We start from the raw sequence: 24949 nt of genomic DNA on the forward strand, positions 1-24949 counted from the left end.
CAATTTAAATTTTGTTTGAAATTTTAAATACTTCTCAAAGAAAAACCACATACTTCTCGTTCTAAATCTTGTCCAATAATACCAGCTTCCACCAGAGCTGTATTATTATCTTTGTTTACCCATAAAATTCTATTCTATAAGCAGGAAAGAGAAGGGGAAAAAAATGAGGATGACTATGATATTATGTATAAAAATCAATTTTCAGTGAAATTATACCTTTTCATCCTTAAAATTGACACAATTCAAACATTACTGTTTACTGAATTACTGTTTTCAAAATACTGAAAAATGCTGATTTTTTACTGCAACACAAAAAGAAAGTACATATAATGCAATAATAATAATTTTTTATTAGTATGTGCTTAAATATGATTAGTACAAAGGGGCTTTGTCCCTGAGGGACTATTGCTTTCACTTCGCGATTTTGCGCCGAATCACTCTGAATGTCCGTTTCACTTTTCAAACTGTTGCCACCAAATATTATCGGCCTGTATTATATTTGAAGAAATTAAATAATGAAGAACCTGCATAAATGCATGTATGTTTCTCATATTATAATACAACGGTACATAGAGCCATCAAATTTTGAATGACGTAATCCTACTGCGAATATGGGCATGTAGAAGCCCAAATTTGGAATTTGTTTTATTATCAATTTCATATTTTGTAAAACTTTAACGAATTTTTGATTAACAAACTCAAGAATTTCAAAGAGAGCAATGGCAACATTGTACAGAAAAAACATTTTTACCTCCATCGCTCGCGACTCTGTATCGGAAATTCTAAAGATATGCTCAATTTAAAACTATTTTGCCATATTGCTCTTGAACTGAATTTTTTGGTTTATGTGCGAAGAACGTGATATTTAATAAATAAAGATAACATACAGAAATGTTAAAAAAAAAGCCCCTCTGAACGTAATTTAAAATCTGAAACCTTTCAGATTTTTTCTTTTAAATTAATTATAACAATCATAAATAAAGGGTTGATTTTTACTCATACAAAAATTATGCTTTATTATTATTATTATTTTTTATTTAATATAGCAAGCCAAGAAAATCCTCTGATTAGTTGTCTAGTTATTTAGTTACACTATAGTACTCAATGGCTTTTTATTAAGTGGAAAAAGGCCTTTAAGAGAAATTTCCTCAAGGGAAATGGGTTTACAATTATGTCAAAAATGTAAAAATATAATGCAAATCTCCTATATAATCTAACATATTTGACTTTTAGCCATTTCATCATGGATGTGTATACATGAAAGTATGAAGTTAAAATATTTAAATTTGCTCTTAATGCATAAATTTTTTAAATGCTCTTTAATAACAAATTATAATGTTTTGAATTATTAATTAGTAGTTTTTTGGCAAAGTATTATTTTTACACATATGGATGGCCTTCAAAAAATTGGCTTGTATTTGTGTCATATATGGAGATTACCATGAAAGCTAAATGCTGAAAATTTAATATATATATATCTATATATATTGTATAGCTTTAAAGTTCAGTAAATTACTTTTTTATATATTTAACTACTCTCTTAATTTACTGGCCAACTATCCTATGTATAAATATTTTTTAAAGCCTTTTTTGTTTCATTAAGACATTTTGATAGCTCGATTGCGTGACGAATGATGACTTTCTCACTAACAAACAAATTTCCACTTCCACTACTTTCTGGCCAGCTTCTGCAAATATCAACATGTAGCCATTTTTAACGTTCTTTTTTAGAATAATCTACTTAAAACGACGCCATCTTGTGACTCATTGCTTCCTGTTTCGACCTCCACTGGACACCCCTTTCTACCGGAAGCCATCATTGGCATAGCAACAAGATTACAAAAACCTTTTTTCTGATTTGAATGCTCTGCCATTCATTGAAATTGATTATTTCAGTTTTCTGGTTACCATGCCATCGGGTTGCTTTCAAACATGGCAACCTCTACACATCTGGATTTTTAACAGCATAATTGCAGCCGAAGCTAGCGTCAACTACCAGGTATGAATTTTGTCATTCTTTGGTTTTAACATTAAAATATTTTTTAGTAAATTTGCTCTCCTCCATTTTTACTTTCAAAGGTTTTAACTTTAACTTTTTTAGCAAAAGTTTATTAATTCGCACATTCAATCCAGGCCCTTTTTTGCCTATACGCAGGATAATCAAATGAACTTTCATGTCTGAGTTATCCTTTTTATTTATTTAATTTTTTTTTTTTTTTTTTTTTTTTTAATTTTTTCTTTTGCATTATTTTTTTTTTTAAATAGTTTAACTTGATAGACAAATTCCTACTTAGGATTTTACTTGTATATTATCATTTTACATGTTTCTTAGTTGAATATCAGTATAAATTTTTAGTCTCTAGTTAGTATTACTAATTTCGACATTTAATGCTTTTGTGGCTTGGACAACTGAAACAAGTCGGGAAAAGAGACAAATTCAATGAGACAGTTCATTTGTGTTGGTCTTTTAAATTTAAATGCGCCTACATTTACCAATAACTCCAATAAAAACAAAGCATTTGCCAATCTCAGAGTTAAGTTTACCAGCATGAATCCAAACATCAACAGCTATGCAAGAATCAGCAGGCTAATCCATCTCATTAATGGGAGTATTAATTCTTAATTAATGAGATAAATGTTATAGAAATTCAAATAGCCTTGAATTATTAAATATAACTTTCTCCTATTAACTTAATTGATTAATATCAATATAAAATTAAATATATTTTAATCAAATGTGTTTTTTAAATATAAGTATATCGGCAGTAACATATTCTAAAATATTGCTTTCTGAGGGAATAAGAATAAGGTGGTCTGCAAAACATTCTGACTTATAAAAGTGGTTCCCAGCTGGAAAAAATTTGAGAAATGCTTACCTAGATTAAATGAATGAGAAAAATGAAACTTACATAGAACCTTAATACCAGAGATCAGAATGTATGGATACTGGTATTTCAATCTATAAAGCATGAATATTAATTATGCTGTATTTTAAGCATTTAGTTTGTTTTCTTCAAAACAATACAGTGATAATGAAATAAATGTCAATATGTGCTATACAGAACTTCAAATTGTACGTTTTTTGAAATTTAGAATTTTATAAATTTAAAAACAAATTTAGATTGCATGTTAGAAATAATATGTAAATCTTAGCCTATTTAGTGTGATTAAAAAATCAACTTTATGAAAAATGGTACGTGGAACAATTTACTGCTGCTGTTGAGTTCAGCATTAAAAATAACATTATAAAATTTCTTAGTGATAATTAAAAGACATAATGCAATTTAGATAGACACCTATCCAAATCTCAGTTTATATATACTACATCTATACAAATAAGATATTCACAAATATTTTATTCTCAAATATTCAGAAGCAAATGAATTAAAATTTCATACTACAGCATTTATGTACACAGTTTTATTGCAATAAGAAATTATAAACATAATGAAGAAATATATATAGTATCAAATATTTAATTAAATATGTATTTAAATTTAATTTTTTAAATTAAACTCAATTTATTCTTATGAAACAATTTTGTTTGTACTTAGCAGCTTTAGCTCTAATTACCTGATTTGTTTCTCTTTTATTAAAAACAACTTTCTTTTTCTTTTTCTAATAGTTTTGTTTTTATTTTAAACTCGCTCTCTAAATAATTTAGTTTAATTAACTTAAATAGTTTAATACAATAGTTCATTTTTTATTAATTTAGTGAATTAATTAGCAATAACATTTAAATTCCCAGTTTTTTAAAATTTTTCTGTCCAAAAATTGAGTTAAGAATTTTTACTTTAAAAATTCACTGTATTGTAGGTTAGCTCCCTCTTTACTTTTATAACGGCTCGTATCAATCACATAAATTTCCATAAATGTCATTCTAGCAAATGACTTACTTGTAAAGTTAGCAATATGCCTTTTAATATCACAGCCACTAAACAACTCCCATTTTGAAAAACTTATAATTGCATTTATCTCATCACTTGTAACACATGAAATCTTAAATATGTTGGACAAACCAAAAATAGTCTTAATATTAGAATTAACAACCACAGAGCCCACATTAAAAAATTTGCAACTACTAATTTTAGCACACTTAATACAGCTGAATTAGAACATTTTCAAATACATGATTTCAAAAAAATTAATATTCAAATTTTGGACACTGTACCTGAATACAAAGTTAGATTATTTAAAGAGTCACTCTACATGCTTAAATTCAAAACACTTTACCCTTATGGACTCAATACATTCAACCAACACATTAAATTAAATTCTGAAATTCCAACTTACAGCCATTTTAAATTATTCAGTAAAAAAACATTACGAGGAACCAGAGCAGGTAATAAACATAAAAATAAACTTCTTTCAAAAATAGATACAAAAAAGTTAAACGATAATATAAATAATTACTTTCTTACTGATAATTTCACTAAAAATATAATTACTTGGTTGCATACTTGTAAGCACAATTTCTTAAAATTACTAATAAAATTTGTAAAACAGCATTTTACTGGGCACAGTATTATCAAAGACCTTATCATTGACTTTTGTAATTATAAGTTCTCTACAAATAACAAATACAATAAATATTACTGCAAAATCAATTTCCTTCATCTTAACAATGATCATATTCAGTTTAGCAAAATTTTCAGAAAAAGTCAACAACTTTTTCCAGCTACCTAAGTACAGATCTCACCAGCTTTCAAGTATCAAAAACCTCTTAGTAAACTGCTAATTAACCACCATGAATTAGCTACTACAGCCCATTGATACTGTAAAGAGCTTCAATACAAAGATTTCATAGATCAATTTCATCAACATATTATAACAGGCAATTTAGCAATAGTTCAAAACCAACATTTAAGAATTTTAATGGAAAAAGGTACCAAATTTAGACCAGTACTAAAAATTAACAAACATCACAGTTTTAAAAGTTTCGTAAAAAATATAGACGAATTTATAGTTAAAACTAGTTTCAAATTAAATATTCCAAATTCTACCTTTATTTCATGGAAACATGCAGTATTAGAAGAATTCAAGCAAAAAATTCGAAGAATTGAATTTAATAGCCATTTACAGTGGAATATTCTCATACCTCTTTTACAGGATTTAAAACAAAAGTTCCTAATTACCAAAATTGACACAGCCAATAATAACTTTAGCATAATATGAAAATTTTTTTATGTCTCATTAATTAATACTGAACTCAATAATGCCATTACTTACAAACTCACCAATCTACAAGAAAATGTTATTGCAAAAAAGCTAAAAGCATTTCATAAGAAACTGCAAATTTCACAACCATCTAACTACAAGAGATTAGCAAATCTATATGCTCTCCCAAAATTTCATAAATCAACACTCAAATTTAGATTTATTGCTAATGGTACAAATAATTATAAAAAGAATATAGATTACATATTTGCAATTATACTTAAAAAAATCTGTAAATTAATCCAATATCTCGTTAATAAACAACACAATTATAGTTGGATTATTTATAATAATGCTCCAGTTCTCAGCAGTTTTAAAAGTTTAACAATCAAGAACATTAACTGCCATGACTTTGAAAACCTTTATACTTCTCTACCATTAGAAGAACTTTTTACTAGTTTAATGCAACTCCCACAACTTTTTCCTGACATACTTGACATCCTTTGTATTGAAAGATGGAATACTTATCTGAATTGTGCATTATTTAATAACTACATTAAATACAATAATAAGATCTTTCAGCAAGTTAGAGGAATTCCTATGGAAGCAAACAGTTCTACACAAATTTGTAACCTATTTCTTTTTACATTTGAATATAAATTCCAACTCAGTTTAAATAAAAATGAATTAAAGCTATTTGCTCATACTTTTAGATACATAGATGATATTATAACTTTCAATAATAATTCTACTTTTGAGAAATTCAAAATTTACCCAAATAGTTTAACACTTAATAAAACGAATACGAATCAAGATACTATTGAAATCCTAGACCTGCAAATTATTAAACACAACAAAATTAAATTATTTGATAAAAGAAGGAATTTCCATTTTCCTACTATTAAACTAATTAATTGGAACTCTAATATCTCTAGAAAAGTAATAGAAAACGCATTTCATAGCCAAATTATCAGAATAAAAAATATATGTACTGAAAATGACGATTTAAAGGAAGAAATCATAAAATTAATTAATGTACAAGTTGATAACCAAGTACCACCAAAATTTATTAATTTATATATTAAAAAGGGCAGGCCTTGACTTTACTTTATAATTTTTTTGGCTCTTTTGGATATGATAACATTACCTTAAACCTTAACTGGAGGGTAATGAAGGATATAAAAGAGTAGAGAAATTATTGTAAATTTTTATTGTAAATATTTTGTAAATATGTATATTTAATCAATACTGGATTCTTTCCTTTTACTAATAAAGGGCCAACTCTTTTCAAAAGTCTCAATTATAGCCCGAATTGAGTGAAGATTTTAATCTTCTAATTTTCCATACTTTAGCCAGTATTTAGTTAAGTTTTGATATACCAATTAAATCAAGTTCATTAAACTTTTAATGTTTTCTTTCATCAAATTTAAGTTTTATTTAACTTCTTAAAGGAATTTTTGAGAAATTTCTGGGAATTTTTAGAGGTTTTTTAAAGACTTCATTTCAAAAAAAAAATTTGGGAAATTTTACTTTAAAACTTTAATATTAAAACATTTCAGTTTTTCTTAATTACTTTAATTTTTTGCAATTTTCACAAAAAATATCTTTCACTTAAATTTTTTTAACAATTTTTCAACAGAACACACATTTCAATTTACAAACATTTTACATTTTTTTCACATACCACTTCACTTTAATTTCCTTCAAGCAAAAATGCATCTCTTGATTAGCTCAGTTACTTAACTCCCTAAATAATTGATATTACTACCTTTAGGATTTTTAATTTAATTTAATTTAATATTAATATTTACAAAAAAATTTTTACTATAACAAAAATAGCAGCTTGACACTCAACTTTACCTACATAAGCGCCATCTATATAATTTGAAGAACACACTTACTTCACTTTCACAACACTTTTGCAGACCCCAACACTCATATAGTAGGTAAGTTAAAACTTACTATTTACTTGCTTTAAGTATTTTTTTTTTTTTAAATTTTTTATGTAGTATCTAAGTATTTTCTAAATATGAAATTATTTTTTTTAAATATATATTTATTTTAAAAATTGTGAATTAGTTTCTTTTGTTTCTTTTTGTTTCTTATTTCTTATTGGTTTATATGGATTATGTATAGTTCTTTTATAGTTTCTTTTTATTGATATGCATATTCGTGTAGGGGAAGTTTCTGTAGACAAGGATTTCTAAAATACATAGATTTTTTTATTATTTTATAAAAAATTAATTTTTAAAAAATTTAATTTTTTAAGAAAAAGTTTAATCCTTGACTTTACTTGCTTGTTTCTCTAGGGACTTAATTAGTGTTTTCCTTTTTGAACTTTAATTCTTAAATGTTAATACTTAAATGTAAATTTCTAAGGATACCGCTTTATTGGAATTACTTTTGGTTTTGACTTTTACTCTTGCCAGCATGAATGACGAAACATGATTTGAATGATTGGAGAGTTAGGTTTGGGGGCAACTTCTCCTTGATAAGTCTCCTGCCTACTATAAAATCATTCAATATGCATTTTTAAAAAAAAAATGTTAATTTAATTTTAATTTATTAAATTAGTAGATTTATTTTCATGGATAGATTTTGCACTTGATTTGCTTATGCTTCTGAATTTAAATGATATTGTAGATTAGTTCGAGAATTAAATCTTTTACATGTTTGCATATTTTAAAATTATTTTAAATTATTTTGGCCTTTTTTAAATTTGCTTTTTTACTTTTATACATATTTGTTAGAATTTAAATTTAGTATCAAATATATATATTGCTTAAATTTTGAATATTCTATATATCTCTTAAAAACACTGAAATTTTTATTTTATCTTGTGGAATATCATTGTAAAATAAAAAAATTGGAGATAAAATTCTCAATTAATTTACTGGAAAATAATACGAGGGGAGTGAAATTTTGACACTCAAAGTATACAAAATACACTACATCTTATTAAACATAAAATTTTTTGATAAACATCTTGTGCAGTGGAGATATGCTTTGCCACATCAGATTGTCTTTACAGAATGTTATTTCAGAGGGCTACTTAACCTATTAAAACTACATTCAAAATATTAAAAAAGTTTTATAAATTAATAAAAATAGATCATAAGTCCAACAGAAATTTGTTTCAGATTAATAATTTTCATGCCTAACCAAAACTATGAAATATTTTAAATATGAGCCAAATCTGTACATAAACCCAGAGTGCACTTTTTTCAAGTCCCTTGCTGAGAACCTCAACTAAGGAATTTCCAAAAGTAAGGCCCTAAATGGGACTTTCTGAAGATCTGGTAAGAGCAGGAATAGTTTCCAGCTGAACATCAGAATACAGCACAAAGCATCATTTGTAGTGCTGTATAAGATCTGTGGTATATGTGCCAGTCTTATAATCTGTGCCATTTTATTTTTTGTCTGAAAGATGAGTGGTAAGAAAAATTCTTATAGATTCCATTTGCTAAAAATTCTAACAATAGTATGGCTGCTCTGAATTCTCCATAAATTAAAAACAAGTTCGACAGTGGAGAAAGCTAGGCGAAAATTTTGCCAACATCAAATCTTTCATTGGATTATAAACAGTTTTGCAAATAAAATAACTCATTTTCATAAAATGATTAATTCATTTCATTTAAAATTACTTTTTTCATAAACTTAAGAAATTAAGACTTAAGTGCAACATTTAGTGATTTATCATTTGTGCCCAGCTAATGGAACAGTACCTATATTTTTTGCAATTAGTGGATCTGTAATGTAAGCCAACCCTGTAATTTAGCTTTCAAAATAGTCCCAAAAAGTTTCGACCTATACACAGAAGTGTATGGCATTTGTACTGTTAACATATAAAAATATTTATCAATAATAAAAAATCTAAAAGAACTTATTTGTGATAACAGATGAAATATATATATTAATACTGAGGTAGAATTTACCATTTGAGATGTAATAAATAAATGCAATTTGAGATGTAATAAAGCAGATGAAAGATACATATTAATGTTCAGATATAATTTACCATTTGAGATGTATCAAGCGAAATTATCATTCTTTTTTCATGAGCTGGACACTCAACACCACCAGATACACTGGTTCCACCTAAAATTTAAATTCATGTTTCATATAAATATGCAGAAAATAAAATGGGCAAAAAGAATACATTTACAGCACATTGGGCAGAAAATAAAAATGACAAAATGGTTTTTTTTATTTTAAAAGAAGTATTAAAATTTAGGATCTGTCTTCTACAGAACAACAAGCAGTGAATTATTTTCAAACTTATGGGTTCTACAATTAAAAAAGGCATGTATTAAAAGATAGTAAAGAATAATTAACTGCAGGAAGTTTGTACTCATAGTGTTTTAAATAGAGCTTTCAGTAAAATTCAAGTGCCTAACAAAATAGTACAAATAAACAGACAATAGCCTTTTTACAAAGTGCAAAAATGAAGCATAGTAACAGCCTGCTTAAGCTATGATGGATGAATAAGAATACACAGGCAAGTATATTCAACATTGAGTAAATGACTATCTTGCTAAATTGGCAGGATATCGGCAAGTTGGCAGACTTTGATGAATAATTTGTGTCGTCAATGGAATTTACAAGAGATTTCTCAGCAGATGGGTGAAAACTATACAAGACTAGAGAGAACACCTGCTCTAAGTTGTTTAGTTCAGGGCACTGAGATATCTGAGCTTTGTTCTTTAGATGCATTCTGTGATACTATAAAGAGCTATATAAGTATTTTTGTGAAAAGTTTCAGAACTGTGATGTGTTGCTTTTGGTAAAATAAATTTTATCAAGCTATCATAAATTCTGTATCAATTCATTAATTCTATTTATTGTGAACCTGTACACAGAGAGAGAAGAAACTGAGACATGTATTCCAACATAAAATGTTTAAAGTATGTTACACTAAAATTGTGTTTATTGTCACTGAAAATAGAACAAAATTACTCAATAATGAAAAATAGTTAAGTTTATAAATAGAGGCCTGAATGAACTTTAAAACTATAAATCATACATGCAAATTACAGAAGTCTGCTTCTCACATTTTAAGGCAGAAAGTACACACATATTTTTATTCAATATATCAATGTTTGGATTACAATTCAGCAATATAAGGGAAAGAATGTCAATATTATTGCTAAAAATAATTATAATGTAAATTGCATTCATTTATCAATAGAATTTGACATTTTAGTAAACAAACATATTTATTAATCTATTTAAAGTTTGAGTTTAGGGTCATTTTAGAAGGTAGCTGAATTTTGTATTTGCACTGCAATATAGTTAAAACTTTTAATAATTTTTTACTTCTTACAGAAATTTATTCCCTAAAAGAAATGTACATAGGTTGGGGCAAAAGTCATGGCAACTATTTTTTTTCTTGAAGATACCAGTCCGGTTGGAAAATGTGACATATACAGACGAAAGAACAAGGTTTTAACTACATGTGTGGACAATGAATAGCACTGAAATATCGTAACACACGGATTTGTTACAGTAGTGTAGAGTGCAATATAGCCTTCACCGTGCAAAAGAATGATAACACAATACACATAAAGTTGACATGACAAACCTGGGACTAAAGACCTTCAATGCTACTGTCACCACATGCTGCCAACGATGTGGGAGGCACTGAATACCATCAACCTCAGCATTTGCCACACAATGTGTGAATCGGGTCATCTGTTGGCGCACAGCATTAGCAATGTCCTCTCGTGTTGCAAACCGCCTACCACGTATTGGTTCCTTAATCTTGGGAATGAGATCAAAATCACAGGGCAAAAGGTCAGAAGAGTAAGTACAGTGGGTGCTCCAATTCTTCCCAACCCCAACGTCAGAGTAGCTGCCGTATACACTCTGCTTTATGTGGTCTTGCATTGTTGTGCAGAATTATTGGACTGTCCACAAAATCTGGATGTTTATCCCGAATGCCATGTCGTACCTGTCGCACCAGGAAGTCCCTGTAGTACTGTGTGGCCACTGTTCTGCCATGAGGAACAAAGTGGCGAACAATGACACCCCTGACATCATACGCGATGATCACCATCAATTTGACTGGAGAAGGATTCTGACGCTAGCTCATTACGCAGTATCCTGTGGACGGTGCGTTTCTCGATGCCACTTGCCCTAACTCCAGTAATGTCCATTGTCTGTCTTCATCCACGAGGTGCTCGATGACAGCACGTGCCAAATCAATCCGCACACTCACCGGTCATCCCAAGCGTTGCTCATCACTGGTTGACACACGTCCTTGCTGAAACTTTCCTACCCACTGTGCTACTGTACGATATGGTAGGGCATTATTCCCAAGGGCTTCTACTAATTCACTGTGACATTCCATCGCATTTCTCCCTTGGAGAACGGCTATTTTGATGTAAGCGCCCTGCTCAACACGGTTACTTCCATCTCGCACGGCACTCACCAACTGACTGATTTCAGAGCCCTCCCTACCACAGACCCATCAGCTGTACTGCATATACACTATGCCTGCAGAACGTCCACACAAAACATATGCGTTTTGTTATCCGTTCACATATCTACAAGAAAAAAATAGTTGCCATGACTTTTGCCCCAACCCTCGTATATTTTCTTTTTCACATTATTTGCCCAATTTAAATCTAAATCATCTAACACAGGTCTAAAATTTCACTGCTTTACAAAATATACTGCATGAATAATACCTAATTTAAGTCTTTTATCAGTGAAACATTGCTTTTCAATTGCATCATCGTCATCAGACTTGATAAAATCCTAACCATTTGCTTTCATCAAATAATATGGAATTTATTTTTCCTTCAATCAAAATCTTTTATCATATAACAGGGTTCATACACATTTCTGCGCACGGAAATTAAGGACTTTTAAGGATCATTATTGAAAAAATTAAGGACCTGTGAACAAATGGGAACTGAATAAATTCAATTAAAAATATTATCTATGCTGAACTTCACTTTTGTAATGCCATCCTAAAAATAAAATATAGATCCCTAAGTAGGATGCATTATTATTAAACATAACTTAATTAGCATTATTATTAAGTTTGAGACTAAAATAAACTTTATGAAAGTTATCAAGCAGCATTAAATATTTTACACTTATAATAACTGGACATATTTGAGAGAAGATAAGTGATATTTATGTTTCACTAACAGTTAGCTTTATGGTTATTTTTTATTATTATTTTATGTCTCATTTTGTCACATACTCACTCAGTCTAGAGGTTTAGTAAATAGTAAGCAGATTTTATGCCAAGTGGAATAGGTTAAAATGAGAAGTAAGATAATATTCAGAATGACTTATAACAAAAGACTGGCTGTTGTCACCGTTGCCTAGAGACCTGCTGATCAGAACAAACCTGAAAGGCATGATGTAGGCACGGTTAGCAAGTTCTGAAAGTTAGCTGGGCTCTGTCTGATGCAATTTGTGTAGTAGTTTCATGTACAGTTCCAGGGGTTGTGACTCAGATAATATACCTTAAGGTTCTAATAAGTGCCAGAGATGATAAGTTGTTTTTCATTATTTTAAGTCTCACTAGATGCGAAGAATAAGTTTTACATGAATTTTTACATTTTTATATTGTGACCACGGTAAGGGTTAATGAAAAGCAGTAACTCTAATATGCAGAGATAATTTTTAAGGGTAAGAAGTTAGTTATAAGTGGTTAAATTAGGTATTAGATAATCTTAGTCATTATGGATTTACATGGCCACTATTAAATTTTATTTATTTTTTAACAATATTTGTTAAAAAAGCCCTATTAAAATCACAATCTAATGAAATTTCACAGTTTAAAATATCTGTCATTTATGATACTGATTCTAAAACGATATTAGGATAATTACACATTAATAGCTAAAAAACATTTATGTTTCGTAACAACTCAAAAAAATATTTATGCGTCTTTTTAATTTGAAGCCTTTCCAGACATTTTGGTTAATTTATATCGATTTCCTTCTCTTTAAGCATCTTTACTAACAATTAGAAATTTGTCTCAATATGCAAAAGAATGTCCTCTCACTAGTTTCTGCATGTTTTATCTTCTAACCTGTCAACTTCTCCACAATGTATCTATGAGATCTATGATGTATCTATGCGGTATTTGGTCTGGTAAAAGTTAAATACAGTACAAAGTCTGTAATCCAGAAGTCCATTATCCGGAATGATCTATAATCCGGACCTCAAAACCACAAACTTTTTTTTTTTGGTATGCTTCATGCACGCACGTTTAATGTTTACGTATGCGCATTTAGCACAAAAAGCGAAGCAACTTAAACAACTTACATTGAAAGAAATGTTTAATAAAGTAAACAAATAAATATCAAGCTTTTTTTGTAAATTTTGATACACTTTAGATCATAACTGCTCTTTATTTCATAAATTATGGTTTCATATTTTTAATTATATAATTTCTGCATGCCATCTTACCATACTTAAATTGATGATCTATAATCCGGAAAACCCTTAATCCGGAGTCGCCGAAGTACTGACGAGTCCGGATTACGGACTTCATACTGTAGTCCAAAACCCCAAGGGCAGATGTGAAACAAATTATCGCTATGTCTGAACGTAACTATAAAGTCAGTCAAAGGTTTAAATAAGCTTCTTGTTTAAAAAGGACTTAGAACATGGAGGCATGTTCTTATGCTAACAAAATCAAGTACAGCTCATGTTGATGTAATTAAACAAGAAGAGTCAAATTGAAACTAAAAATATCAATTAATGGTCAAAGACTACACAACTTAATTTCATTTTAAGCTGGCTCAGTAACTCTATCGTCATATCAAACTCAAATGTCGGCAGCTGTAATGCAAAGGCAAATAATTACAAATTATCAGAGCTGGCAGGAAATACTGCAGGGACCAAGTAGAGGTCAGAAACATTCTTGTTTTACACTCCAAAAACCTCAATTTAAAAACTTTCTACGTGATTTGCATTCAGGTGAGGAAATAGAAACAGGAAATTATTGTAAACAACTAGGTAATTTACATAATAATAACTGTACATATCTTTGATGAATAATTTTCTTTCTCTTTATGTATTCAGTTTCTTTCTTCACATTTCCTTTTCATTTCAGAATTTTTGGATTTAATTATCTGTTATTCTAAATAAACTAAATGCAGATACAATAACATGCCAAACAAATACTAATTTAGAAGTCAAACAACAAAAATCAGCGTTATATTTTCAAATTTTCACACGACTAGTTTCGATGGTTTTACCGAACCATCATCCTCACTGTAAAAGCACAAATTAATAAGATATAATGATTAGATAAGATAAGAAAGCCTGGACAGGAGATAAGCCACTGTTGATGAAGCCAGAACTAAAACATAATTTCTTTAAAGGCTGAAGGCAAAGATGGATTGGAATTAGGGTCGTTAACTAGAACAGAAAGATTTTTTTGAATGTGGAATGCCTCTAGAAAATCTAGTTCTTCAATGGAAGATGTTTTTTGAATAGTTTTGGCAGCAGAAAAATTAAAAGTGTGATTTTCGGACCAACAATGTTGGGCAACAGAAGACTTCTGTCTTTCCTTTTTTCTAACATTTGCCTCATGTTCCTTAATTTAATGCGAAATTTTAAGGCTCTCTTAGTTTGGCCTAAATTAAACATTAAGTAACATGATAAGAAAAAGCATTGAGGATATGGATTGGGTATTTTCATACACATTTGATTTCAGATGCTTGTGTTTTTCAGTTTTATTTACATATATAAATTACTAAATATTAGTGAAATGACTTCTTTTTCTTGTTTTGCACATACTATTCATCTTTTTTAAAACCTATTTAAGAGGTTTTTTTTTTTTTTTTTTTTTTGTAAAAAAGTTGTTTACCCAAAAATTTCTTTAAAAAAAAAAAAAAAAAATACTCTGAAACCTTTAATAAACAGTTTATATGCAACAAAAAGAAGACAATAATAAAACATTCAATATTTCGTTGGATATCCTTTAGCTAAAATTATTCATCTGCTTTAACATAGATTCAACTGTTTTAACATGGAATCGCACTAGTCAAAAACTCTGAGGCTCTCTCACGAAGTCAGTGGAACTTCGACTTACATACCGCCCATATGCATTAAAGGCGATTCTAAAAACACATCCCAGATGGAAATTATAAGCTGAAATTAGGAGGGACATGAAAGTAGCTTTAGCTAAAGATAAATGTTAAAAACTTTGGATAAACCTTACAACCTAATGAAACCATGAGGCATAGAATCACTCAAAGCTTGACATTTTCAGATTCTGTTTAACTGTTAAGTAGCATAACTAAAGTTATACACTCGAAATTTTTTTAAACTCTTGAAATTTTTTAGACTGTTAAATTTAAGATACCTTGATACACTATAAATAAACCAGCAGATATCCAATGCACACTGTACTTGGTATTTTATTAAGTGCAATGGTTACTTAATTGATTGATAAATAAGTAATGCGCCTGTAAAATTAATCAAATTATAAACTCTGAAATTAAATATTTTAATGAGATTATAATTTTTTTTTAAATTCAAGAATAAATTTTCAATTATTAAAAAGAATTGACAAAATGAAAATTTGCAACTACAACTAACCTTATTAAAATATTTTCTTTAATAATTCCTACCTTTCTAATGACATTACCTAATGCAAAAAGCATTTTATGACCAGGACCATACCATAAATATCCTATAAAGCTAAATTCATACAGTTTTCAAGTTTATAATGATACTCATGTCTACTAACATTTTTACTCAGTTTCTTAACAGATTTTCATAGTTTTTACACAAAATAAAGATTTTGCATTTATGAAAGAAATTATTCAAGCTACATTGCATTTATTTTCAGCTTGATATACAGTATTTTAATAAAAGTTCGAATAATCTTAAGAATGAAAGAGAAAAAATTATTCTAGAATTTTCTCCCCCCATCCCTTTTGAGCATTTATTTTTAAACTGAAAATAATTGGACGCTAAGTTAAAAATTTTTTAATGTCATTTCTAATTGAAATTTTAATTAGCAATGTACCAAATTTTATAATCTTAATTCAAATTAAAAATTCTTTAGCAATATGCACTAATTTTAAATTAAAAAATCTCATTTTAAATATTATAAGATATATCTAATAGAAAACTTTGAAATATGCTAGCAATTTATCTCATGGAAAATAGTTTTATAACAGTAAGAATATAAGGTTTAATAAATGAATGAAAATTCTCATAACAATATTCGCATACAAATTTTCTACATACAATAATCTATAGGGGAAAAAAGCATAGATTTCTCGAGAAATCATAGTTACCTTTATATCAAAATATAATTTTAATATGCATTGCTAAAAATAAGTAATTAAAAAAATGTATAGATATAAAAGTTTACTTACCACCAAAAGGTATTATTGCGACATTGTGCTCAGTGGCACACTGAACAATATTTAAGACATCATCATGGCATCCTGCAATTATTAAACACAATATTATAATCTTTTATGTTAACATCAGTTACCTAAAACTATTTATCTAGAATCAGATACTATCAATTAATTTAGTGACATTAATGTAACAAATAAGAAAGAACTTTCAAAGAATTCCATGTTTATTTTAATAGATAATAGGAAAGCAATTATAATGAAACCTTCCTCAACACAGATGGAGATTTTGGTCTTACATGGGCATGGCTGCATTAGAGAGCATGATTATCAGTAGTGATGTTTGATATTGTTATTTAATTACGTTCTGAAAAATACCTGTTACTTTCCCAAGTGGCCTTTTACGCAAGTAGTCACCAGGAGAGATTTTGCTGCATTTGAAATGGTAAAAATATTCATAGCATAGGATATGGAGTTAGCTATTAGAAAAAGTAATAAAAATGACTAAACAGAATAATAACAATCAATTCCACTTATGGTGAACACCTGCTGACTTTTGTTTTTCGTTCAATATATCTGAAATTTAGAAAAACAACTTGCCTTCTCTTAACTTGAATCGAATGGAACACTGAGGAAGAAAACAGGATATGCCAACACAGTTTTAAAAGAACTCAAAATTGGTTTACTTTTGCTTTATAATGCATGATTCAGTTTGTTCAGATATTTACAATACGGTTCCTGATATAAAATATTGATGTTTAATTACATATTCTAAATTTTATGCTCTTTGGTTAATTTCATTTTTTAAATTTTTACATTTTTATACTAAGAGTAGGGATGAAAGGCTTTAATTTATTAAAGTCCTTTTAATCTTGGCAAAAATAAAATTAATTAATGTATATACTGTTGAATGAATAATTTTAATAATGTACCAAATGCCGACTAAAATGAAATTAAATACAAATATTTACTGATTTAACATTAGGCTGAATCTTCATATCACGTTCTATAAATGTCTACTGTAGATTCAAACAATTCAGACAAAAAAAAAAAAAAAAATATTAAGAAAGATTGTCAAAAATCACTATGGGTGGAGGAACAACATTTTCAAAATTTATGTTTCATAAATTGAGCGATGATACTTAAAATGTCATTTTTGTCCCACATCTATTTTATTAGCATAATTTGACTTCACTGATGAAAAGCACATTATTAAGACTAAAAATTAGAAACTGGGAGATCTCTGTCAAAAAAAAAAAAAAAAAAAAAAAAAACAGGATTCTATTGATAAAACCAAGAGACAACCAAGATGACATGTATACGCAAAATCATATTCCTCAAATCCGTATTCGGCAGGTTTTGAGAAAAAGCTTAATGATAGGTGAGAAAATGACTTGAAAGATGACACACACTTCTGCATCTCACTGAAAAATACACAGCATTCAGGCCAGCATACTGACAGGCTCTGTCCTCGTTTAAAAACTTAAAGGTGCTACTCTCTGTTTGCAATAGGTTTTCAAGCTATGAATTGCAACTTGATGAATGAATTGAAGACCAGTATGATGTTCACAGGCAAGAACACTAGATTAATGTTTATCAGATTTATAACACAGGAATGAGCAACTGTCCACCAGAAGTAGAATTTTTCTTTTTTCATTCATAACCCTCAATCCCACCAATAAAGTTCTGGAAAATAGGTGAAGTCACTTTGGCCTTATTTTTGAAGTAATAATTCACCACAAATTAGCTGACATTTTAAAAATATTTGGGGTTCCTTATAATGTCCTCTTACTAACAATTTGACCCTAAGATGTTAGCCCATATCCACAACTTAACTGAAGTTTTCATTTTTTATCCCAAACACATTTTCCCCTTTTAAAATTTAATTTTTTATCCAGGTGTAGTAAATTCAATGTTCCAGTCTCATCACTGCTGAAGAATAGCTATTAGATAAATAGCTAGTACAAATGCTTGGCCATTCTAGACTCAACAACAGACAAAACATTTCTCAATTCACAAACAGGTACAGGTAAAAGTGGGCAAGACATCAGAAATTCACCATTGGCCATACAGGTATTGTCCTGTTGCACTAGCTGTGCAGTTTTTCTGCGATTCTGAGAAAGAACACCATAGGAGATGACAAGGGAGATGACCAAGGGTTTCTCAACCTTCTTCCCCTACCACAATTTCTCAAGAGGAGTTTCTGCTCATTATTGCCTCCTTGACACACAGACACTTATAAAAACCATGCCTTCTCCAGAATTAAATTCAGACCCATCAGTATTACAGTCAGTATCACTATACTAGCTGGATGGCTTAATTCTGACATTAATTTCTCCCTAATCTGAAAAGCTAGCTAAGTTACTGGACAAGAATCAAGCGTCCATATGTTCAGAAGGTATCTTGGTATGTAGAGGAAAACACATAACCTCCACAGCTATCAGAAAGATTAGAGGGAAATCCATGTCTGTGAATCAATTTCCCACTAGTTTTTTTGACAACAATGTTCTGTCTTTACCTACATACACCCAGACATCCTTTTGAACAAAGAGACATTTCGTCAGCTGCTCAACTTTCATCCTTAGCATAGACTTACTGAGAAAGATTCTGAGATTTCTGGAGAGAAGCTATTGAAATAATACTCAAACAATATTGTCCTGATCAAATAACCAAGTTCTTTTATTCCCTTACTTATTTCTTACTTTACTTCTCTTCAAAATTTCAAAAAGCTTACCTTTTTTTTTTTTTTTTTTTTTTTTAAGATGCTATTTGCGGTTGATTTATTCAAAGTATTATTCTAATATACACCTGCTTGCAAAGACAATGTTCAGTATCACTGAAAATGTCTGTCTTCCAATAAAAACAATACATAATTTGGCATTCTAACTGTTCAAAACTGAAAATTAAATTGCTGAGGTAGGTTCAGATCAATTTTTATAACCCCTTCCCATGTGCACAGCAGTTATTCACTTTGTACATCATGAGTTCCAATGAAGATGACAACACTTCGGGATCACCCTTGCTCCTTTCCATTCTCTTTTGTTACTTAGATATTGGGTCTAGGACTTTTCATCGTCACCATTTCACTGTGGCTCTTTTCGGCATTGGGACGTTTCGCCGTCAAGACATATTTTTCTTTACATGACTGTGTTTTATCTTGCCGTATTATACTCGTATTAAATTTATTTAATTTAATAATTCTGTTTACCTTTTGTATACTTAAAAAAGGTTGCTTTTAATATGTACAGTTATTCACAAGTATGAGATATAAAGAAATTACACATAGTTAGTGGGAAAATTATGTCAGTATCAAAGAGAACTGGGGCTAAACTTCTGATACAACAGAAGTTATATTATCGATTTTAAAATTATGCAGCAACAATATTTACATGATTCATCAAAATTTCTTGAAATTTTAATCAGCTAGTTCAGAGAAATCATTCATACAAGCAGGAATTTCACATGAATCGAAAACGGAATTACTTTGGAATATCATCAGCACCTTACTCTTTTAAAATTAATATGTTATGTATAATGGTGTATTTGTTTAAAACTATAAACAAAAATATTAATTATTTATTTATTAAATTAAATTATTAAACTAAACAGAGGTATTAATTTAAATCGACTGAATATAATACGGCAAGATATAATACATTTGTGTAAAGAAAAATACGTCTTGACGGCGAAGTGGCCCGATGGCGAATCAGCCATGGTGAATAGTCCCATTCCCTAGCTATCTCAAGTTCTAAGGAATTATACTTACGTCTTTTCATTTCAATGAAAGACTGCATATTTGATTTTGACTTAGTGCAATCTGATACAATAACCTCTTAACTCTTTCTCATTAATAAAGTCTGAAACCTTAAACACTCAGGACAAAATTTATCTTCACGTACCCAAAAATAATGATATTCTATGAAATATCTAATCAACGTAAGCAATTTTTATGATGAATATATAAGAGAAGCCTAATTAGCATTACCCAATCAAAAATAATCGAACAGTTTCTAATGTCATCTGATGCTGAATCCAGCACTTTGTGTCAAGTGAATAACTAAGCAAACTTTTGCAATTCAGCATTTGATTTCAGTGCGTAAGGTTTAAAAATGGTTTGTTATGACTCCGATGTTGTCATTTGGAAGAATCTGTGAAGTGGAAAATCATCAGCTATTAAGAAGCTAAGTACACAATTACAGAAGTAACAAGATACGTATATATTTTTCAAAACAGACAGTCAGTATGGAACGGACGCAATGGAAACAATTTTGGAATTCTGGAACTGCTGTAAGAAGGTGTGGACAATAATAACTGTCCACGATGAAACGAAATATAAACGAATAATAACTGTTTCTCAAGATTGATATCTGCCAATAACTACCCATCACAACAGAAAGTCTACAGTTAAGCAGCTAACTTCAGAACATACAGCCACTGCTGGAATTGTTGTATCATGGAGCACTACATACAGAAAGCTTAATGGGTTAATGAAAGGGCCTTTATGCTAGAAAGCCAAGGGTATGTATTTCACTATTTTCACAGCAAATGAGGAATCACTTCTATTCATGCAAAGAACGTTAGAACTGGAGTGAACAACAATGATTCCATGTTCCCGTACTGATGAGGTTTAGTTTTGCATCTAATTCTAAATGTGCTTAGATCTGGAGGGAGTCAAGAATATAAAATTTTCTTTCAGACATTTTGGAACATGGCTGTTTCAGTTAAGCAGGAGTGATGGTTTAGGGAGAAATAATGATTGGTGGATGTATGCCCTATACCTTTTCAACGGCAGATCTGCAACCAACGAGAGATATTAGGATGAGGTTTTTAGAAACTTATGTAAAATTTTTCAGAGGTGTATATGGATCTGACTTGTTATTTACAGATGATAATGCTCGTCCACATTCAGCAAACTTTGATGATACGTTCCTTGAAAAAGAGGATATTGAGCAAATACGTTGACCAGTAAAATCTCCTGATCTTAACCTGATACAGAACTTATAGACTAACTTGGAAAAGGAGTTGCACACAAACATCCTTCTCCTAGAAATGCAATGAAATGAAGACTGCACTGCTGGAGAGAGCAGAACTGAATTCCCCAAACTGTGATTAACAACATTATTGACAACATAAATACACATTGTGATATTTGCCTAGATGTCAGGGAGATCACATTCTATATTACATTCATTAGCCTAATTCGAGTTATTCTTTTCAACTTTTTTTTTTTCTCCTGAATTCTCCTGATAACATATTATTACTACTTTTATTGTTTCATGCTATAGTTTACTTACCATACCATATGCAGTGTTCTTAATTTTTTTTTTCCTTTGCATTTACATGTTACAATATTACGTATCACTCCACATAAATTCACAAATTTATAGTTCACCATTTCTGAGAAATCTGCGATTTCAGGCATGTAAAAATAATTCTGTGTATGCATTTATTTCCTCACCCTCACTCAGGAAGTAAACTGCCAGTAAGTTAAAAAATAACCTTAATAAATTTTCATTAATGTTATTATGGTTATATTTTCCTTAAGATTATTCCCCCCCCCCCCCCGATTTATTTCCCATGGGATCTTCTTTTCCCACTCAGTTTTCTCTGCTAAATAGAACTACAGGGTGTCCCAGAAGATAATTTGCAAACTTGATATTCTGTTCTGTCAGACTGTGACAAATAAGTTCAAGCAAGGACAATGAATGCAGGAGAAAGATGCATTAGTTCAGTACTGAGAAACTGGCAGTGTGCATTATGCTTATGGAGCTGTGGATGGAAATGGACAAGAACTGAGTTGAATGTACCAAGAATGCTTCTCAAACAGACATGGACAATTACACCACAAATTAGTAATGCTGAAGCTTTCCTAGTATGCAGTCACATCAATCAGAAATGCATTATACTCATTCAAACACTTTGTAAAAAACAATGAGCCACAAGCAGCTTGGAAGAAACACTTTACATAAAAGTCGGTTGCTGACCATATAGACGAACATTTTTCCACAGAAATAGACATAAGAGACTATGAACATTTTATTTGTCTTTCAGTGCATGTAATGAATGTGTAGTACACTACAATATTGTTCCCAACATACTTTTTGAAATTTTAGAATAATGCTTGTTTTGAAATAAGCTATAATTTCGACATTTCATTTTTTGCAATGTTAGTTTTCTGATTCACCATAACTTAAGACAAGGTTTCACTGTTAACCTTTAAATGCTATGTGCAGTCTGGTAGACTGCATAATATTTTCTGAACCTTGTTCCCAACCCTAAAAATAGAAAATGTTCACTACCCTTCTGGAACAGGTTGGTCAAGGTCACATATTCTGCTTTCTCTTTTTAACTTGGTTACTTTTCTAGTTACTATGTGTTTTCTCTTTTAATAGTTTGGAAGACCACACACAGCAGATGAGTACCAGTTTTTGTGTGTGACAGATGCTATTTATGTGTTGCTCGTTTTTGTAGAAGTGATAATTATGGCTTCAAATTCTATAACAAAACATCCAACAAAAAGGAACAAATGATTTTGTGAATTTTTTGGGGGGTGGGGGGATTTAGAATATTCCAATACCAAAGAGTCATATAGCATTAATTGCATAAAACAGAATCTGACCTTTCTTGGGATTAGAGAAATTTTCAGATGACTGTATAAAATATGATAATTTTTGCGAAAAAAATAATTTTAAGTGGTGTAAAAAAGAACCAAACCATGGAACTAACATGGTGTAAGGGAAAAAAAAAAAAAGCATAAAATTTTCATTCAACTTCTTGGTCTGAAGAATTTCAAAAATAAGTTCAAAAACACAGCCTGAGGACAGTTGGAATTTACTGTTTTATCAAAGTGAGATCAAATTAATCATGAAATGGACTAATCCAAAAACCAATGAATGCAGAATGAAAGGTACTAATAATTGGATTTTCTTGGACTTTTGCTTTATTCTGGTGCTTTCAAAGCAAACTGTGAAGAAGTTAATTGTGTATTACTGATAGTACAGAGGTGTTACTTCAAAAGTGAAATTTTTATTCTTGTCGAACTTCTATTATTAAAAATTAAATAACTGGAAATTATAACTTATATATTTAAATGTATTTCAATTTGATAACATATGAAATAAAATACTTTCCAGCAGCAGTTTATTTCAGTTAAAATACAGAAATACGTTTAATGCGAAAATGCTTAAGATGAAATATCGGTTCACACGAAATAATACAACAGTCCCAACCATCTACTATGTATTTTCATGTAATTTTTTTCATTTAATACAAAAAGATTTCCCTTCTTGATATGAACAAAATATGGAAAATAACAGCCGTGCAGGCGAGATTTAAGAGGATTGTGAAATGAAAGATAGGTGGTTTCACATAATTCGTAGAAAGGAGGCTAACTTGATTGTTCTACCATTGCCTAAAACTTCACATAATTGTTATTTAATTGCTGCTATGTTTTCCTACTGTTTCTCCATGAATGCTGGCATTTAAAATTTCCCCTTAGATTATGCTAACATATACAAAGATATGCTCAGAATTATTTCGCTGCAACTACACACAGGGGAAGGAGACGCACAAGAACTTGCTACTGTGACTTCATCATCTGATCTGGCTAATTTGTCTTTGAAATACCCTCGAAATAGCCAGTGACACGAGTCAATTTTGTTTATCTAAGCTACTTTCATCCTCCACCCCTAAAAAACGCCACACAGAAACATCTCATCTCTCATCAGTTTGCTTTGGAATTCGGTGACGAGTACATTGCAGTGTGTGTAAAAATCAGTAACTTTGGTTCACGCCAAAAGAAATGGAGAAGGAGGATACTGAAACTGAGCTGCCACTTAATGAAATGTTTGAGAAAGTTTCTGTATTATTGGACTGTTCTACTGTATTATCGGTAGAATTATTGCAGTAGATGATGATAACGTGCGTACAGCCCAATTATAACAGACAAAGACAGTTTGGAGTTTCTTCAAAGCTAAAAAAACATCACTGATACAGATTCCAATGATGAAAAGGAAATGAATTATGCAGCTCCTGTTCTCATGTCATCCGAGATGAGGAACATCATAAAAAATATATGCAGTTATTTAGACTCACTTTCCAATGGTGAAATGAATAAAAAAATAGACAACATCGAACAATTTGATGCTAAAAAAGACAATGCAAAAGAAAATATCAGATTATTTTCCAAAACCTCCATAAATGTTTTGTTTTTCAAAAAACTTGAAAATTTTGTATTTTGTGGATGTTTTTGTTTCATTGATTTTTATTAAATGCATGCATATATACATATCTATGTAAATATAAAGTACTTTAATAAACTTAATTTTGTTGAATATATATACACACATTTGCAATATCCTTTAACACAAAAAAATATTTCAGTCCCTTCAGTTTCGTGTTAAGCGATTTTCACCGTATTGGTTAAGTTAAAAATTAAAAAAAGC

General features: G+C 29.8%; 1 protein-coding gene and 1 long non-coding RNA gene across 3 annotated transcripts in view; one reads left to right on the plus strand and one right to left on the minus strand.

Moving 5' to 3' along the window:
* Window positions 1-24949, minus strand: part of LOC146998807 (alkyldihydroxyacetonephosphate synthase, peroxisomal-like) — a 169536-nt gene that overhangs the window by 97805 nt on the left and 46782 nt on the right. For both annotated transcript variants that reach the window (XR_015039718.1, XM_085811680.1), the window contains exons 6-8: window positions 16521-16592; window positions 9176-9255; window positions 54-134 (exon numbers count right to left, since the gene is read on the minus strand). Coding sequence is in view for 1 of the 2 variants with exons in the window: in XM_085811680.1 (XP_085667806.1) it covers window positions 54-134; window positions 9176-9255; window positions 16521-16592 (233 nt within the window). In the remaining variant the exon portion in view is untranslated. The remainder of the gene's footprint in view (window positions 1-53; window positions 135-9175; window positions 9256-16520; window positions 16593-24949) is intronic.
* LOC146998808 (uncharacterized) overlaps window positions 1791-24949 on the plus strand; it is a 33732-nt gene continuing 10573 nt past the window's right edge. The window contains exon 1 of the long non-coding RNA XR_015039719.1: window positions 1791-1999. This is a non-coding gene — a long non-coding RNA (uncharacterized LOC146998808). The remainder of the gene's footprint in view (window positions 2000-24949) is intronic.

The sequence above is a fragment of the Stegodyphus dumicola genome, chromosome 2 (genome assembly GCF_044657685.1).
Source record: "Stegodyphus dumicola isolate Sdum_Otavi_A_Nest chromosome 2, ASM4465768v1".
Classification (NCBI taxonomy): domain Eukaryota; kingdom Metazoa; phylum Arthropoda; class Arachnida; order Araneae; family Eresidae; genus Stegodyphus; species Stegodyphus dumicola.